Here is a 16,063-nt window from a genome sequence, read left to right on the forward strand (position 1 = left end):
GCAGAGTTAAGGAATCTGGTCAGATCATAAGATGGGTGTGCAAAACAACAAAAAAGAAGCTGGATTAACATTGTAGAAGAGGTGGCAGTCCCAGAGGTTCAGCAGATTGCAGGAGCTGAAGACAGCTGCAACAAAAAATAAAGTTAAAAAAGGAAGGCCTGCAGAAAAAAGTCTGAAAGCTTTGGAAAGGAACAAGGTGGCCAAGTGCCAAAAGGCCCGCCAAAATCGTAAAGGCTTTTGAAAATCAAAAACAAAGAAACCAACAGGCTGCAAACAGCCGGAGTGAAAAAAAGTTATTACCTTAAAGGAGCAACACATTTAAAGCTTCAACTACTACTACAAAAAAGCATGTCATGTACAAGAAACTAGAAGAGCCAGGCCCATTTTGGATAAGGAAATGGCTGAACCAGACCCAAGAGTTGGAGTCTTGGAGAAGAGAATTTTTAGTTTACTGGAGAATTACAGGTTTAAATGAGGAATCAAAAGAAGTATAGGTTGACAAGTTTTTATTCAACAACTTTAGGTCTTGAGCTCCCTCCTCCATCCCCACCCCCTTTCTGTTTCCCCCTTCCTTTTGTTTTTTTCCAATAAATTATATAGATTTTTCTTTTCCCACCTATTTCCATTATTTTTAAATATTTTTAAATCTTTTATGCTCCCCCCACCCCCACTAGAGCTATACCTTGAGTGCCCTACCATCCATTCTTAATTCGTTAAGATAATATCACCAACTTTAACACCTATGTGTTCTTTTGTTCTGTTGTTTGTGACATCTTTTGATGATCTGCTTCTATCACTGCTTGTTTGTCCCTACAACCACACCAAACCCCTCCACTTCTCTCTCCCTCTGCCCACCCCCCCCCCCCCCCCCCCCCCCCCCCCCGCCACACACACACCTTAAACCAGCTTATATTTCAACTCTTTCTTGGACTCACTCAAGTTCTGTCGAAGGCTCATGAGGACTCGAAACGTCAACTCTTTTCTTCTCCGCCGATGCTGCCAGACCTGCTGAGTTTTTCCAAATTCTGTTTTTGTTTTGGATTTCCAGCATCCGCAGTTTTTTTGTTTTTATCTAAGTTTTTATTCATGTTTGGTTCATTTGCAGGTGAAGTATTCCACAACTAATGTCTAGATCAACACTCAAAAACATTTGGTGAGGTATTGATAGGCTTTACAGATATTTTAAACTCAAAGTTGTGGAGAGCACAAAAGGTCTAGCACACCCCCAATAAAGTGCTGTGGACAACAAAAGACCCCAGAGAGAGGGCAACAGAAGACCCCAGGGCGAAGGAGACCGAAGGCCCCAGGGCGAGGGAGACCGAAGGACCCAGGGCGAGGGAGACCGAAGGCCCCAGCGCGAGGGAGACCGAAGGCCCCAGCGCGAGGGAGACTGAAGGCCCCAGCACGAGGGAGACCGAAGGCCCCAGCGCGAGGGAGACCGAAGGCCCCAGTGCGAGGGAGACCGAAGGCCCCAGCACGAGGGAGACCGAAGGCCCCAGCGCGAGGGAGACCGAAGGCCCCAGCGCGAGGGAGACAGAAGGCCCCAGGGCGAGGGAGACAGAAGACCCCAGGGCGAGGGAGACAGAAGACCCCAGGGCGAGGGAGACAGAAGACCCCAGGGCGAGGGAGACAGAAGACCCCAGGGCGAGGGAGACAGAAGACTCCAGGGCGAGGGAGACAATATCCAAGTAAACTCAAGGTGGTCGCCGACCATGTCAGTGGAATGAAATGCACAAGCCAACAAGTTTTATGCAGAAGAAAGAAATGGCCAAGAAACAGTTAAAAGGTGTAAAAATAGAGTTTTTTGAAAATGCTGACACAGTACCCAAACTGCAACAGCAGATGGCAGTGCAGAGTGAGCAGATGGCTGTGAATGAAGGAAAGCTGTCTGAAGTAACTCAAAAGAAGCAAAATGTGCAAAAAGTAAATGAACCTGTTCTACAGGAAAATGTTCACATCAGAGCTGGGCTGGAAGATTTGAAGCGCAAGATTCAAGCTGTGTATAGACCTTTGAAAATGCAAGATAAACTGAAATCTTCAATGAAGCAAGCTGTTCGAGATTTGAACAAATTTCAGAGACAATATAGTTAAGGATTACCAATAAATGGTTCATGTTTAAACATATAAGTCTCAAGATCTCATCCATAAGACACCAAACAAACCCATAACACAACACAGGTATATCATAATTAAGATAGATATGATGTTTGATATTGCAAACTGACATATGTAAAAGACAAATCTCAGGAAATTTATTCTCCTCCTGAAGAAAAAAAGGCAATGATTTCCACAATGTGCCAGAACAATTTTGTTGCTACATGCTTTAAAATATACAATTTAATTAAAATATGGGAAGTTTACTGCAAGTATCTATCCAATATTGTACGCTCAGATTTCACAGAAATCGTGATTCCAATCTAATGTTGCAACTTACATTTAAATAACACCTTTACAATAGGTGGTATGACTTTGTGGATCTCGAACTTTATCTGGCAGCCTGCTTGTGAAACAGCTATTTCTGGTCATTGCCATTGTTTTTAACTAAAGAATCTGGTTCAATGTTTTAATTATCCTATGAAATTTGACACTACAGACAATTTTAAGCTAAACTCTCCATTGGTTTTTTTTCCAAAGCTATCGTAACAAATCATCAGAACCTTCAAATCAATTTTCCTACAACTTTCTCTCTATGCATGTATCATTGGTACACAAGTCTAGTGAATCAAATGCAACACTATTTTTAAACTTGAGTCTACTGTTCCACTAAAATTAGCAAAAATATTGATTTCAGCTCTTTCATTTTCTGATCAGAAAGCAAAGTATTCAGAGACTAGTTGAAGAAAAGCAGCCTTGGCCTTTTGTGAATTTCTCTAGTCCTCTGAAAGTTACACTTCTGTAGAAGAAGCCACCCCGAGCAACAAGAGAGCAGTAATCTATAACCAATTCATCTAAGTTTACTTCCAAACTTTTTACGCATTTAAATTTTCAATTGATGTCGAATATAATTCCTTTGAGCAAACATGTTAACTGTAAACCAGTTTTGTGAGTGGAGGGAAAATTTGTTTTGTTATCAGGTGCATCAGGATTGTACAGATGGTCTGCAGGTGATTTGTAAGAAATATCAACATGTTGTCAGATGTATAACAAAAAGCATTGTTGTCAAAATACAGGTTGGCTGGCGAGCAAAGGGAAAACACTGGACATGTATCGCAATTCAAAGCAGACTGGCAGCCCTCAAAAACAGCAAATCACCATGAAAACAGATTGTCACAAAAACTCCTGTGCATTGTAACGATGTGTCATCATTAGGAATGAGATTTTTCTTTAATTCCCATTTTTTTAAATAATTTAATTCCTATTCTTCAGATTTCCCAGGCTGAGAGAAAACCACCTAGTTTCTGTTCCTCAAACAAAGCATGTAACAATTTGAAACACAGAGCACCTCAAGGCTTTGTCGATTTATTGTTCAGACAAAGAATTTAAGGACTGCATTTTTTGAAGTTCAATAGATTAACATATGCCATGCAAGGCAAGTGGAACTTTAATTTCTGAATATAATAAATGGTAAAGGAATGACTGTAGAGTACAAAAGGACAATAACGATATCTGTTAATGTCTTTGATGGTGACTTTAGCTAAAAACTTGAAAAGGAATGATTACAATGTATAAAGTTTAAATCATTTTTTTATATAAAGAACACCCAATAAGCAACTTTCTTTCCATGTTGTGTGGAAGTGCTTTACCTCCACTCAGTAAAAGTCAGGTATCATAGATAATCATGGGTACAAATATACGTTCCGTTCTGTGGCACATTGGTGCTCCACGTAATTTATTTCCCAGTTAGTCGGGATATTAAAAGAGCTACAATAATATTGAGGATAAAGAAAAAATACAACATGCATTTATGTAATACCTTTCATGACCCCAGGATGTCCCAAAGTGCATTCAGCCAATTAAGTGCTTTTGAAGTGGTTACTGTTGTGATGTAGAAAATGCAGCCAATTTTGGTCCAGCATTGTGCCACAAATAACAATGTGAAAAATAACCAGAGTGAGGATATTCAGCCATTGTAATTTAGCACCAGTGGGACTGACAGTTGGTTGACTGGAGATTGTAACATTTAAGATACAGAATGTGCCAAGTTTATTTTACATCAGGCTCTGCGTCAGGGCAGAGGCTGAACTCTTCTGCCGGATATTACAGGACACAGATAAGTCTAAACAGCAGTTGTCAGCAGCAACAGCTCAGCTGAGGAGCTGAGATGATGTCTGTGAATAGGGGCTTGAGTGTAGTCTGACCAACACAGTGGGACACAGTTTTAGAAAAAGGTTGGCGCAGCTGAAAAAAATGAGTAAAAGGCTAGATCTGGGAGTAGATCTGAGAGAGACCTAGAACAGTGTACCTTTTGGCAAGCACTGTACCCGTGGAACTCGGGTGGAGTAAAACTGTGGGCTGAAGATCAGGCTAGCTCCTAGGAGGAGAGGACCTGAAATTCCTCGTGAAGAAGACAGAGTTTGAAGGACTTTTGTGACTCACAGTGATCCATGAAATCTGAGTGGACTGCTGAGACAATTTATAAAATCAGTCTTAGTTGTATCTGGCATTTAAGGTGCAGTTGATAGTTGATATTCATCCACAATTTTCCTATTAATTCATGTTTACCCATTGTTAATTCTGGATGTCAGAGTATAGGAAAAATTGTATTTAGTGTTTGCTTTGTTGACTCTTGTATAATAAAAATTCTTCTGTTTAAAACCGTGGGATCTTGTGGTTTTATTCTCTTAGTAAATACCTGGGATTTTAAATTTTTTCTACTTAAAAAAAAAAGTGGCTGATCTTTACCAAAATCATAACACCAAAAAATCTTTTTATTGCTGTTAATTGAGGGAAATCCATTGGCCAGGACATCAGGGAGAATTCCCCAGTTTTTCAAAATAGTGTCATGGGATCTTTCACATCCACCTGAGAGAATAGAGGGTTTAACATCGCCTCCAAAAAAATTCAAAGGAATAAAAAGGATGTTCTTTCAAATTTGCTTAAGGATCAAGCATGCACAGAATATACCCAAAACTACTGAACCATATGCAATCACTAGGCTCTTGCATTTACGTCCTGCTTTCAAGATAAAGTCAGCAGCCCACAAGAATCTCGTGGCTCCTAGTTCACATTCACTTAAAGGTGGCGAGCAAGTCGGTTTTGTGCAGTTATGTCTGAGGTCAGGGTTTTCCTTGTTAAACTCTGTGGCACGAGGGAGGGGAGCAGGAGAATGGCAACTTGCATGGAGATTCAAGATTTGGCAAACATTAGTTGATGGTTGGGGGGGAATTGCAAAGTGGGGTCAGGGGCATGGAGGAGTGCAAGAGCGATCCAAGGAGGCCAGAGAGTGGGGTCGAGAGCATGAAAGTGGAAGCAGGAAGGGCCCAGTCGAAGTAAGAAAATGAGGGGCATAAAGGGTGGCATCAGTACTGGCTACATATCCATCTCAGGGTGTTGGCTGACAGAGTCCTTACAGGGCTTTGAGTTCACCTACAACATTTCAATTATACTCACTGAGAGTGATCTTGGGCATTGTCCCGAGTCTACAAATTCAGCCAGGTCCCATAGTGAGTGGCAAGTACAACACTGGACACCAACATGAACATTCAATAAAGAGTGAATGCAAAAACACAGCATGGTTTCTTCCACAGTAAAGGAAATGTCCGTAACTACCCTGTAACCATCAATTAGCGCCAACCATGATGCATGCCAGTACATTTAGCTCCCTGACCAAGCTAGTCTCAACAAATAACAATGATGCACAGATGAATAAAGTGAAAACAATGTAATGTGAAATATTTACAAGTGTAATGTGAAACAATTACTTCCTATTGTGAATGGTGTGCCATGGTTAAAATTCTACCCATAGTGTCAAATAATTAGAATATTAAAATTCCACAGCTGATCTGTAGGTGGCTAAAACGGAATCAACAGATGTTGTCAGAAGAGCAAAATAAAGGGCCTTGTTCTTCTTCCAAAGCAAATACAGGTGTTTCCATTCATTTTTTTTGGAGTGATTCAAAGTAAGGTTTTACAATTTTAAGAATAACAAATATTCTGCAATAAGTTTACAATATACACAGGTGCTTAGCCACCTGCTCAGTGAGCACATTTAGAAAAGATCCTGTCAGAGGTGACAGTCCTTCTATTACGTGAAAATGTGACCTTCAGTAAATTACTAGATTTTGAGAACACATATAATAGTTCAGGAAAAAGAAACCTCTGAATCTCACATTCAGCTGACCTTTAAGAAATACAATATGGTTTTAAGCAAAACCTGCTTGTCACAAATCTTTAAAAGCTTTCGTTCTTCCCTACCCCTTATAGTAAGATTGCACAAATCGAGGGCAATATGTCTGAGTACAATCAGTGGCAAAGCAAATACGCTTGTCGCTGACACTGAAGAAAGCTCACTGAGAGATCTAGTGATCTCTGTGGTGAGAAGTTTACCTCCCCTTGTCATGTGGTGGATTGTAGCGCTCTCTAATGAGGATTTCCAGCGTGGAGCTCTAGTGATATCATCAAGCTGTCTAAGCAGCCAATCATATTAATGAATTCTGTTCTTCAGAAATAGTCACTCAGATTGCCATTAAAAACTTACACCTTGTTCAAACAGCAATGTGAGCGAGGAAGGGAGCATTCTCAGCAGATCAACTGATTTCTACAATTGCTGATCGCTGATGGTGGAGGGGGGAGAGAGAGGGCAGGGGGGCACAAAGCAACCTCCAGCAGACTAGTGAGTGACATACCACAACTTCATGATTTCAGATGCTGACAGTCTGTATGTTAAAAGCCCCAGCAAAATCCAGGCCAGTAAATATTCCCCCAGATGTGTAATTATGGGGAATCTGGAACTTCCAAAAGCACAATATTCACTTGTAATATGTTGACTTGCAAAGATCTTAAAATGTTATCAATAGCTCTTATACTGAATCCCAATATTAAAATATTGAGAATTATCTAATCTGAACCAATTCCAAATAAAATTAAAACATACCAGATGAGAACAGGGATAGTATAATATCTTGTAGATAAGTTTAACTTTTAGTATCAGGAAAATTAATAGAGATATTGTAGTTTGGCCAGCAGTTTTTTTTTTGCTCGATCATAAAAGTTAAAATTACTTGTGAAATTTCATAATTGTCTTTAGGGTAAAAATGCTTTGTTGTCTGTAGCCACACAATCACAGTGTGTGTGTTTTAAATGAAAAATGTAATGTTTTTTAAAGAAAAAAAAATTATTACAATCAATAATTAGAGATCCATTTCTGCCAGGATCAGACTGATACACAAAGTGGTCTCTGCCCAGATTATCACTAGTGAGCCAAGAGTGATGGAAGGCTGTCCAGAGGAAGGTGAGTTCTACTGGAAAATATGGGAAATGGAAGAGATGGAATTAGATACAAAGCAACATTTAGAAAAAGGTTGTGTTCTCTAAAACAGCAAATAAAAGATATAAACTGATCAGTACAATTTAATGTGTATGAATTTTCAAGGGAGATTATTTTTTTTTAAAACCCAGGGTTTAAAACTGCATGCAACATGTTCAATCCTTCTGAATTAAACATTTCGAAAAGTTTCTCATTCTAGTGAATTACATCATTAAATATTTTACACCAAAATATTTGCCAAAAACATACATACAACTTCAACCAATCAAACTTTTCTGCAAATGATGTATGCCAGGTGGTGTATTTTGCAGTCATTCATTGCAATGTGTATGCAGACTTGCAATGAGCTTTTAAATTGGAAGTTCATCTCAGCCAAACAAACATCAAAAACACGATGTTGTCTACAGGGCATCTGGGACTGTTGTGAATAGGGCAAACAATCCACTTGAAGAATTATCAATGAACACTGCAGAGTTTAAACAAGGGATTGTCAGTTAGAATAATTAATTCAATGTCAAATCACGTACTGAAAACAAAATAGAGGGGGAAAGAAAGGCTGCATTAGGAAAGAAAGATATAAGAGACAATTTTTTATATTTCCAGTAATAATTAAAATCCGAAGAAATGTTACTCCATACTTGTTAATTTTCAATGCCAGAGAGGTTGTTTGGCAATAATCAAGATTTATTACACCATTAAGAATGAACACACACTGGAATAAACAAGCTCTAACTTTTTCAGAGGGTATAGATCATGTAAGCAGCAATTTCACATCTTTCCATGTATTTCAATGTCAGGTATTTCAATGAGATACCAGAATCATGTGCTTTCAGGAGGACCAGGTTAACACAGGAATTCTGGAATTCCACATTTAACTGTGCATGTGCAACCACTGGAAATAGCTGTCCACTATAATAATGGTGCTAGCCTCACCAGCAAAATCTAGCCCAATAAATTATTTTTTTAAAGCGCTGTCTAGTGCATGAAATACATTAGAAAAATACGTCACATACAACTGAGATGAGTCATCATTTATCTTTAGGTTTCTATTCTGCAGGATTACTATGGTCATACAATGAATTACTAAAATATTCTTATTCAGTTTGCTCACTACTTTCAGTCAATGTTTGTCATGTGCCCATATAGCAAACTACTGCTAATTAGTGAAGATGCAGTATAATGAAACATGCAGGCACGTAGCACCGCAGAATGGATCTCTGCCCACCTACTTATTACTAAGATCTCAGCAGGGAATTGCCAAAGCCTTTAGAGTGGTGTTTTTACACTAGATATTCTCCTTGGATTAACTGACTGCTCCCAAGAACAGATGTCCAGTCTCTTACAAATCAGATAGTATCATTACTTGCCTAAAAGCTAGGTAAATGCAACAACTGCCTGAAGCTTGTCAATGTATTTCAGCATTTCAACTTTGGAAAATGCTAGAATCTGCATTCTACCCTGACTCAGTCTATAAATTTAAAAATACTTTGAATGATAGATAAATAAACACTACTCCATATGATACCAGAATCATGTGCTTTCAGGAGGACCAGGTTAACTCAGGAATTCTGGAATTCCACATTTAACTGTGCGTGTGCAACTAGCTGTCCACTTTACACTATAATAACAGTGCTAGCCTCACTGTTCCAGCAAAATCTAGCCCAATAAATTGTTTTTTTTAAAACACTGTCTAGTGCAGAAACCTGCAATTTTTTTAAACTCCTTATGGCCTCAAGCTGATTTCTCATGGTAACACAGCTCAAATGTTGCTTCAAATTTCCTTAAACATATCCACCAAAAAAAAAGTTCATAACAGGTAATTAATTATAGCTACTGGTCAGTCGTTCATGATTCAAATAGCAGTTGACCAACAAATATTACTGAAACAGTGGAAACAACCCTATGGGGATCATTTTCTCTCTGTTGGGGTGGGGGGGGCTGTGTGGGGGCGGGCAGGCGCGCAGCTGATCGGTGCCCCTGGTCAGCTGGGCGCCGCCATTTTACGTGGGCGGGCCAATTAAGGCCCGCCCAGCGTGACATGCGCCCGGAAGCGCTGAGCGCTCTCTGTGCAGGCTGGGAGGGAGGAGGGGGGGTGGTTGCCTGAGTCAGGGAGTGCGCACTTTCTCGCATATGTGCGAAAGAGCACAGAAATCTCCCTGAGGCACAGAGCACAACCTTAACGTTGGACGAGCAGCTCAGCTAATTGCTTTATTGGCTTTTTAAATGGCCCACTGAACTGAAAATCTAAATGACGCGCAGTGGCGTTGGGACGCACGCCCGACATCACCGCGCATCATTTTACACCTCAGCAAGCAGGACCCGCCCCCGCTCGCCAAACCGAAGATCCTATCCTATAGGATATCTGTTAATTAAGGAAATGACTTGCTGCCTTCACAAAAAGCCCACTAATCTGTTTGAACCACCTGGGTGAAGGAAATTAACATGTCCCGATAGCCAACAAAGATATCTGATGTACAGAATGACTAATAGTTTATTTGCTGAACATGATATAAATCATCCAAGGATAGCCTTAATGCTGACATTAATGCCTTTGAGATACAAGAATGGGAAGCATCTTCTCTGCAGCCTGTAGAAATAGCTACCAAGTGAAAACATAAACATTCTCAATCCATAATACACACTACAGCAAGATTAACACAGAAGTCCACTATTGCCAATGCACCCTTGGGGATTTGTACCTGGAGGGAGAGGGAGAGGGAGAGAGAGAGAGACCGAGAGCGAGAGAGAGAGAGTCACAAAGAAATGCAATGCAGTATTAAATTCATCTTTTAACTATAATAGACAACTTGATCCCAGATCCCAGGGGAGGCCTGCCACTGACCAATTAAGTGCCTACAATAAACAAAATAGATGGTTGGAGTCACACCTAGCACAAAGGAAGATGGCTGTGGCCGTTGGAGGCCAATCATCTCAGCTCCAGGACATAGATGTAGGAGTTCCTCAGGGTAGTGTCCTAGGCCCAACCAGCTTCAGCTGCTTCATTAATGCCCTCCCCTCTAACAAAAGGTTAGTAGTAAGGACATTCACTTATGATTACACAGTGTTCAGTCTTATTTTTAATTCCTCAGATCCTGAAACAGTTCATGCCCATATGCAGCAACACTTGGACAATATTTGGGCTGATAAGTGGCAAGTAACATTCGTGCCACAAGTGTAGGCAATGACCATCTCCAACAAGATAGAATCTAACCATCTTCCCATAATGTTCAATGGCATTATCATCACTAAATCCCTCACTATCAACATCTTAGGGGTTACCATTGACCTGAAATTGAACTGGACCAACCATATAAATATTGTGGGCACAAGTGCAGGTCAGGGGCTGGGAATTCTGCAGCAAGTAACTCACCTCTTGACTCCCCAAAACCTTTCCATCAACTACAAGGCACAAGTCAGGAGTGCGATGGAATATCCTCCACTTACCTACATGAGTGCAGCTCCAACAACACTCATCCAGGACAAAGTAATCCACTTAATTGGCACCCCATCCACCAGCTGAAACATTCACTCCCTCCACCACAGCGCACAATGGCACAGTAACATTTGCAACAAATGTTCCTTTGATAGCATCTTCCAACCTGCAATCTCTACCGCCATTCCTTCAGTCGCTGGGTCAAATCCTGGAACTCCCTCCCTAACAGCACTGTGGGTGTACCTACACCACATGAACTTCAGCAGTTCAAGAGGCTCACCACCACCTTCTCAAGGGCAACTAGGGATAGGCAATAAATGCTGGCCTCGCCAGTGACACTCACGTCCCAAGAACAAATAAAAATAGGAATAGGTAGCTGGGAGGGTTTTTATTTACTTTTTTAATTTTAAAAAAAGCCCTTTTAGTCACATGATGGAAAGCTGAACTAAGAAACTCACTAGCCACAATGGCAGAGACAGAGAAAATGAACTGACAACAGTCATAATAGGTGCAAACTCTAACAACCAAAGTAGGAACATTCACTAAACATTGGAAACAGTCAATTAAGAGAGAAAATTAAAATCTCATAAGTGTGCTCAAGAATGGAATTTCAGAGGGCATTCAAGGTCTGCCCCCTAGTGTTAACTATTAGAATTTAAGAGTGCACTCCACACAACTGGTCGCGGGTGTTGAATGGATGAAATCAAAATTTTCGAAGGAAGTAACAGGTGCACCTAAATACATACAGTATAAAAATTATATACATTTTCTTCAAAATTAAGGTACAAACTAACTTAGTACCAATGATATTCTTGGCAGTGTAATATTGCAGAAAACTGCATGACCCAAACAACTTGATAAACCCTTAATTCCCAATTGTTACATAGAAGATTAAGGGGTTATTTGAGATGTTTAAGTTAATTAATGAATTTGAAAGAGTTGATAGGGAGAAACTGTTCAATCTGGTGGGGAGTCCAGGACAAGGGGACATGAATTTATAATTAAAACTAAACAATTCAGTGGGATGTCAAAGCATACAAAGGGGCGTCAATATATGAACTCTCTCCTCAAGAAAAGCTGCTGAGGCTAGAGGACTTGAAAATGTAAAAACTGAGGTTGATAGATTTTTGTTAGTATTAAAAATCCTTATCATCCTTTCTGCACGCAGAAAGTCTTATCGGAGTAAAATGCCTCATTGCTAGCCTTAGAAGAGTGTCCAAGTATGATACATTTTTCAATTACCATATCAGCAATCCTATATCTATCTGTGAGTCTCTTAGCTCACGGGCTTATGACCACTTCAAACACAACTGGATCTGGAGACAAAGAGAGATGGTTCATTGTCTGACATGATCACTGACAATGCCAATCTGAAGAGTTTATGCTGTGTCCCTTGGTCAAATGGATGACTAATTCATGCACACTTGGCACTATTCTCTTTCAAGTATTTTTGCAGTGATAGCAGATAAGCCTTTCTCTGTAAAGTCACTGCAAATTTTGACAGTTTTCAACAGTTACATGTGTATCACCGTTGCCTGCCTGTAGAATTTTCAAATCCTCACTGGTTCATTCATTTCAAATCCTCCTCTATCAGAAGAAATTCTCCTGCTGTTGCTTCACTTGTGAAACTGCAGTGGTGGTTAACAGTGTTGGGACAGTCACCTTATTCCTTGTAGGAACTGTAATGGGACAAGTAAAGGTGTCTCCACTATCATTGCCTTTGGCCTTGTACCATGAAACCTTTTGCCATTTAATCTCTTCTGCCTACATCCTATCACAGACCTTCCCTATTGTTCTTCTTCCCACCCTTCCCTCTTTCTCGAACCCTATTATACTTCAAACCTTTTTCTATTCCGAATTAAGGTCAGACATGAAACATTGAGCTGGATTTTATGCTCCCCTGCCAGCAGGTTTGAAGGTGGCGGGGGCTTGTAAAATCCAGCAAGTAGTCTCCCCGGCAGTCACTTGCCTGCCCCCAAACTGTCCCCTATTTTACAAAGGGGGGGGGGGGGCAATGGAGGCATCAGCAATTAATGGCCACTTAACTGTCTCATCCTGCCCCCACCACTATTTTACCCACAGCAGGGGGAGATCCACGCACAGCAGGTAGCCCAGCAGCTTTTACTGGTGTCAGTCATGGGGGTGGCAACCTCCTTTGGGGTTCCCTTCCCTGACAGCTAGGCCCCACCGATACCTTGTAACTCTTTCGAGTACAAACCCGTTTCCATCTGTTTCAGATGAAGTTACATTGTTTCATAGTTTGCCATTGTGAGATTTGAACTCTTGATAATCTTTTAAAAACATGTTTCCATCTGTCATTTCAGATGAAGTTACATTGTTTCCCATTGTGAGATATGAACTCTTGATCTTGGGGTTACAAACCCAGTACCATAACCACTTGGCTATTTAGGCCAAGCACCGATACCTCGTATCAGCATCCAGCCTCCACAACCTCTTATTTGGGAACTGGCTCTAATCTCAGCAGTGGCCACCATTCAAACCTGGTGCTGGTGGGGCTGCAGAGCGGCCGGACAATCAGATTGGCCGACAGCTCTCTGAGGCGGGACTTGCTGACAGATGGGGTGAGAAGGCTGGTCCTCAGGCTGAAGTGGCTGAGGGACAGCGGCTGTTATGTGGGGCGGGCTCCTGAATGTCTTTACTTAGCCGGGGGAAGGGGCGGGGGGGGGGGGGGTGGTGGATATGGCACCCTGTAAAATCTGGCCCATTAACTCTGTTTCCCACCCGCGGACGCTGCCTGACCTGCTGAGTACCTCCATCCAAGCGTCTTGTGTCTTCACTTCAGGTTTTCCAGCATCTGCTGCAATTGGCTTTTGTATTTGTGTCTGAGACGCACGTTCTGAATCTTTGGATTCAGATTTGATTTGATTTGATTTTTCATCTTTTCTCTAAAATCTTTCGACTGCTTATTTTGATCCAGAGAGACAAAAAGAAAACTAGCCAGTACAGAAGGTGCCTGCAACATTTTTTGAATTAATTTAAATAAATAAATAAATATATATGTCTATATAATTGAATTTAAAAAAGTTACTCCTAGGCGGCGCAGATGATGTGATTTGCTGGCAGCTATGTAGCGGGACAAGGGGGTGGTGGAGCGCTCTTACTTCTGGAGACTTTGTACACCTCATGGAAAGAGTATAAGTGGCATCCGACGGTGATGGTCAGGTAGAAGGTCAGCTCCCAGGTGGGCAGAGATGGGCTCCGCCAATTCCCTCCGCTGCGGGACATCGTTCGGCCAAACCCCGGTGGCGCAGGGGGCCGAAGGAGCCGGCTGGAAAACAAAGGCAGCAACAACAATAACAGGCTGGTTTTTGGGCTTTTTCCAGCCGCTTTAGCCAGGGCATCAAAAATAACGCCCGCGCCCGCCTCACCCGGGCCGCTGCCGGACTTTTTTTTTTGTCGCCTCTCTCTTGTTTGAGTGCCTAGCAGCCGACGGACGAGGTTTCCCGCCCGAGGCCTGATTGCGGCTGCACCATTACAAACCGGCGGCTGCAGCCTCGAATGGGCTCTGGAGGGAAACTGGGTGAGTTCGCCGACAGTTCTCGTTTGCCAACCCGCTCGGCGGTTGGTTCCGACTCCGAATATTTGGTAGTGTTCAGTTTAATTCCGCGTCCTGGTGGTTTTGAAAACGGGAGGACTGTACATCCAAGGGACCGAAACTCATGATTCGCCCCCACCCCCCAAAAGTAGTTTTTGACGTTTCAGTGGTGAATTTTGCGCGAGGATTTATTATAATTCTAAATATAAGGCGGTAGATTATTTCTCCCTCCAGTCCTGGATGGGCAAAGAAAATCAGGTTTGAAGCTGTTTCACCACTTCAGGAATTTCCAACTGAGTGTAATATTGAGGATATAATATGGTCGCCCAGATACGGAAAAGCTATTATAATGCACAAATTACAAAATGACAAAGGGTTAAACTTTGAAGGGCCACAAGTGCTGTTTGATATGTTAATAAAAGTGGCAAATTAAAACATTTCAACTTTCAAGATTTCTTCAGCCAACGTGACAACTTCCCTTTAAGCCAACTAAGATGGGCAACAGCAGCGTAAATGGCCCTGGCATCCGCCCTAATCATTTAAAGGACCCTGTATCCAGAATTTCAGATGGATAGGTAGCAAACACATCAAGATACCAACAATTAAGGAAGACTGGGAGGTAGAAGCCTTGTAGCTGCTCTTAAACAGTGGCAGGTGCCAAGTAAACAATAGAAGGGCCACAGCAGGTACAGCAAAAAAAGGCTAAAATGTGTATTTCTTAACTTAATTTTGTTGTTTTCTGAATGACAATTGTTTTGATGTTTCCCTTTGTGCCTTCTGCTGTAGGGCTGCTACTTTTACCCATATTGAAAATGCTATAATGAATTTTAATGACTTTTCCATTTGGAATATTCAATATGTTTTTTGAAAGGGCCAGAGTGGAGGTTTGGGGTTGGGGGGGAGGGGGGGGGGTTGCTGGGAGGACATATGGCGGGGTGGGGGGTGAAGAAGCTGATAGGATAGACTGGTAAAGAGCCACAGAGGAGAATGGCATTGTGAATCCTCTAATGTTGTACCACTATTGATTTCACTTTATATTATTATAGTAATGTTAACGGATAGTCTTCAAATTTTAAGCAGGAAGATATAAGGCGATTTAAAATACCACTGGGCTATTGGGTCAAGAGTGACCCTGCAGAAATGGTCAGTTTCAGGATGAAGAAATGGGAGACTTAATTAAAGCAGAGATTTTCAATTATTTCATAACAATGGCTGGAAAATAAGTTATTTTGGCAACGGGAAATATCTGGGCATACCATGGGGTCCTTGATCCCAGATCCCAGGGGAGGCTTGCCACTGACCAATTAAGTGCCTAACTGGCACTTAATATGGAGTGCTTTCCCCAAAAGAGGCAACACAGGACATCACAGCTTTACTTCTCTTTAATTCTGAAGAAGAATCATACAGACTCGGAATGTTAATTCTTTTTTTCCTCTCCACAGATGCTGTTCGACCTGCTGAGTTTTTCCAGCATTTTCTGTTTTTGTAACACAGGGCTCTTGTCAGCTCTCTAGTCAGCAGGCAAGAACCCGGTTGCCTGAGTTAAATTCTGCCCATTGAATATGCTCGGTATTCTTGGAAAATGTGATTTCTAGCATTTATCTTCCCTGACCAGCAAGGCCATTAAACTTGTGTAATGAATGTCCAT

At 41.4% G+C, this 16,063-nt stretch overlaps 1 protein-coding gene across 4 annotated transcripts in view; it reads right to left on the reverse strand.

Annotated features, from left to right (window-relative positions):
* hhat (hedgehog acyltransferase) overlaps positions 1–14,675 on the reverse strand; it is a 347,651-nt gene extending 332,976 nt beyond the window's left edge. For all 4 annotated transcript variants that reach the window (XM_041182203.1, XM_041182189.1, XM_041182212.1 and 1 more), the window contains exon 1: positions 13,982–14,675. In XM_041182203.1, coding sequence (XP_041038137.1) covers positions 13,982–14,105 — 124 coding nt within the window. In that variant the 5' untranslated portion in view covers positions 14,106–14,675. The remainder of the gene's footprint in view (positions 1–13,981) is intronic.
* Positions 14,676–16,063: the final 1,388 nt, after the last annotated feature.

This window comes from Carcharodon carcharias, chromosome 2 (genome assembly GCF_017639515.1).
Source record: "Carcharodon carcharias isolate sCarCar2 chromosome 2, sCarCar2.pri, whole genome shotgun sequence".
Taxonomy (NCBI): domain Eukaryota; kingdom Metazoa; phylum Chordata; class Chondrichthyes; order Lamniformes; family Lamnidae; genus Carcharodon; species Carcharodon carcharias.